Source organism: Cyprinodon variegatus, unplaced genomic scaffold (genome assembly GCF_000732505.1).
Source record: "Cyprinodon variegatus isolate N-32 unplaced genomic scaffold, C_variegatus-1.0 Scaffold1052, whole genome shotgun sequence".
Taxonomy (NCBI): Eukaryota; Metazoa; Chordata; class Actinopteri; order Cyprinodontiformes; family Cyprinodontidae; genus Cyprinodon; species Cyprinodon variegatus.
The window spans coordinates 121,122-124,508 of NW_015151505.1; the positions used below are offsets into that span (position 1 = coordinate 121,122).

Here is a 3,387-nt window from a genome sequence, read left to right on the forward strand (position 1 = left end):
TTTTATTTTTTACTGATTAACACTACATTCATTAAATCACTGCGAACCTTTTCCTTTAAACATTTCCTGCTGGTAATGTCTGGAATTATGGCAAAATCTGTTATTATACAGCTATTTCCTTCATCAAAATAGGGGGCTGCACTGTGATGCTGTGGGAACCACTGTTGCATTGTAGCAAGAAGGTTCTGGATTTGATTCCTGGCCCGGGTTTTTTCTGCATGTTCTCCCTTTGCATGCGTGGGTTTTCTCCGGGTACTCCAGTTTCCTCCCACAGTCCCACAACATGGCTGTTCGCGTCTTTAAATAAAAAAGTGCCGCAGAAAGGCACCAGTCGTAAAGAGAGGTTACCTGCAAAAATATGACTAAAGATTTGCAAGTGGATGTACCAGTTAGCCAGTAAGCAGCCAGGAATCTAAGAAGACAAAGAAGAAGGTGAATACTTAAAATGATGGAGATGATGACGATCTGTTTCAAAGACCTGACTTTGGACAGGGAGATATTTTAGCCAGGGAGTCTGTGAGTAACAAAGACTCAACAGACGACCAAGCATCAGAGGAAAACTTTGACAAGACAGAGCTGCCAGTCTGAAATGAGAACCTCAGCTGAGACTTCGAGGCGTGTCGGATAGTGGCGGGGCTGTTACAGTAAATTACATATCAAGATTTGCTAAATTTAGGGGAGGGGCCAAAATCAATGTTAACCGAAGCCTACCGCCATACCACGTGACCAATTCAGGAAGTGGTTCAGATCGCACAAAAACTTTGACAGGCATTTAAACAGCCTCATTATTCATTAAAGATGTGGGAGTTTGTAGGAGAGTTGCGGTCAGTTGGATAGATTCTAAGATTCTAAGAATAGATTGGTTGGAAAAACAACCAATCTAGTTGGATAGAAAAAATTTGGTTAGATTCAATGATAAAATGACCAGAAAATAACAAAGCCACTGGTTTCAGATGTGTTAGTAGTATTAAATTGTATTACTTGCTAATAATGACGTCTCCTGTAGGAGGGTGCCTTTTCCATCCTAGGGTTATTGGTTTGAAACCCAGCCTTGGCTTTTGAAAGTTGTTATACCACTGTAATAATCTGCGATGGACGATGGTAGTGCTGTTGCACTGTCACTGTCTCTTTACAATGTAGAGATGCTTATGGGCGGGAGGGCTGTTTTTGGAGGGAAAACTGTGGAAGTTATGAGTGCTTTTGTTGGAGGAGCTGTGTTCGTAATCTGGTGTATGTCCGAAATAAACAACCATTTCAATTAAAGATCAACCTGGTGTTTTGGAGGCTTAACGGTGTGTTACACTTAAGCTACAGACTGGAACATCACATGTGACCCTGCTCACTGCTCTGGGACACAGCTTGGCTGGCCTCCCATGGGGCGAGGGAAACAACTCTACAGCTGGCTGCTGAGGCGGAGTTTTCCCCGGGTTTGTTTCGGCTTGAGGGTCCTTTTCATGCCATTTCAGCGGGACGGAGTTGATGTCATGTGACGCGCCTAACATGATGAAAACTAACATGGCCATGCCCATGGACAGCTGGTTACGGGAAATATAAACACACAGAGGGAAGTGTTTATTGCCCAGTTTGTGTAAGTAGCTGTTGCAGATGGCTGGAAAGTGAAGCATAAAGCTCTACAATTACCTTTGTGTCTATGTGAAGATGCAACAGCATTTTTGCTTCTACTGAGTGAAAAAGAAAGGGGGGATTATGCTGTTCTGGTAGGGGCACTTCAGAGAGGGTTTGGACTATATAACCAGCCTGGGCTATGGAGGGCTGAATTCCACTATAGACGGTGACTGCCAGGGGAGCCCCTACGTATTCTGGCCTATGATGTAGATTGCCCTCTGCAGACAGGCTTAAGATGACATGCCCTTCACAGTGCAGGTAGAGCTTGCCCATGACCAGTTCTTGCAGGCCCTCAATCCTAAAGAGCTCCGTGTACAAACATAACTCGCCTGCCCAACCTCACTTAATGCAGCTCTGGAGTTGGCACTGGAGAGGGAGATACTGACAGGATCTATAGGAGGAAATGAGGATGTACAGGTTGTCAGAGCAACAACTACACCTGCTGAGCAGCTGGAGATGCCCAGGGGACCACTCAGCATTGACCAGGCAGCTACTCTCCAGTCACCTACTTCTTGTTATGGTCCTCGCCGCCGACCACAAAGCTGCTGGTGTTGCAGACAACTTGGATATCTTTTCTGGCAGTGTCCCACGTTTACTGCCATGTAGGGAAACAGCCAGGGGCCCGAGTAGCTGGGAGTACATGGGCCATTGAGACCTACACACCCACACCACACCCTTTATCACCTGACATAGTAATCACTGTTGCCTGGACCCAGGTGGATGACGTTTGCAACGTTCCCGTAATGATTGACAGCGTTTCCTGCGTAGCTCTCCTTGACACGAGGTATAACACAACGCTAGTCCAACCTGATATTATTCCAGCTAGAACCACTGTGCAGGCGACCAATGTGCAGCTTAAGACTGTAACTGGCGATCTAAGCCCCATGAAAGGGAGGGTGGGGATGTTCCAGACTGAGGTTGGAGGCCTAACTCTACCATTTGCTGCCTGGGTTGCTGATATTCAGGATGCCTGCATCCTTGGGCTGGACTTTTTACGTGTTGTTGGTTGTGTGCTGAACCATGAAAAAGGCTGTCTGCTACTCCCAGAAACGATGTGGGTGCAGCCCCACCTTTCGCCTCATCCACTACAATGATACCTGCTTGTACCTCCAAGTCCCCCCAATTATCATCAGCTGACCAACAAATTGGTGAGGAGGCAAAGCTGTCAGCAGTGAGGAATGTCTGGTCCAAGAGCTAGTAGAACCTGTAGGTTACATGCCATTTAAAAAAAAATCACTAAAAAGGACTCCTATCCACTCCCTTGGATCAATGAGCCCATTGACTGTGTAGCGCAGTCCTCTTGGTTCCTAATCCTGGACCTGCAAAGCGGTTACTAGCAGGTGCCTCTGTCACCAGAATCCAGACCAAAGACAGCCTTTTGCACAAGCAATGGGCTGTGGCAGTTCAGAGTTCTGAGCATTGGTCTGTGCAACATCCCAACCACCTTCAAGAGGCTTATGGATGGTGGGCTGGCTGGCATCCCAAGACAGCAGTGTCTAGTCTAACTGGTTGACCACCTGGTGTTTGGGTCCTTTTTTGAAACCACCTTGGATTCCGTAAGACTAGTGATGGGGAGAGTGAAGGCTACAGGCCTTAAGTTGCACCGTGCCAAGTCCCACTTCATGAGGAGGGAGGTAGATTTCCTTGGACACAAGCTGGGTTGTGAGGGTATCAGCACTCTAGAGGAAAAAGTAAAGACCAGTAAAGACTGATCCACGCCCATTGACCAAGTTCAGCTAAAAAGCTTCCTGGGGTTGGCCT

General features: G+C 46.9%; 1 protein-coding gene across 1 annotated transcript in view; it reads right to left on the reverse strand.

Annotated features, from left to right (window-relative positions):
- LOC107101082 (repetitive proline-rich cell wall protein-like) overlaps window positions 1-1,523 on the reverse strand; it is a 9,732-nt gene extending 8,209 nt beyond the window's left edge. The window contains exon 1 of the mRNA XM_015399842.1: window positions 1,344-1,523. Coding sequence (XP_015255328.1) covers window positions 1,344-1,523 — 180 coding nt within the window. The remainder of the gene's footprint in view (window positions 1-1,343) is intronic.
- Window positions 1,524-3,387: the final 1,864 nt, after the last annotated feature.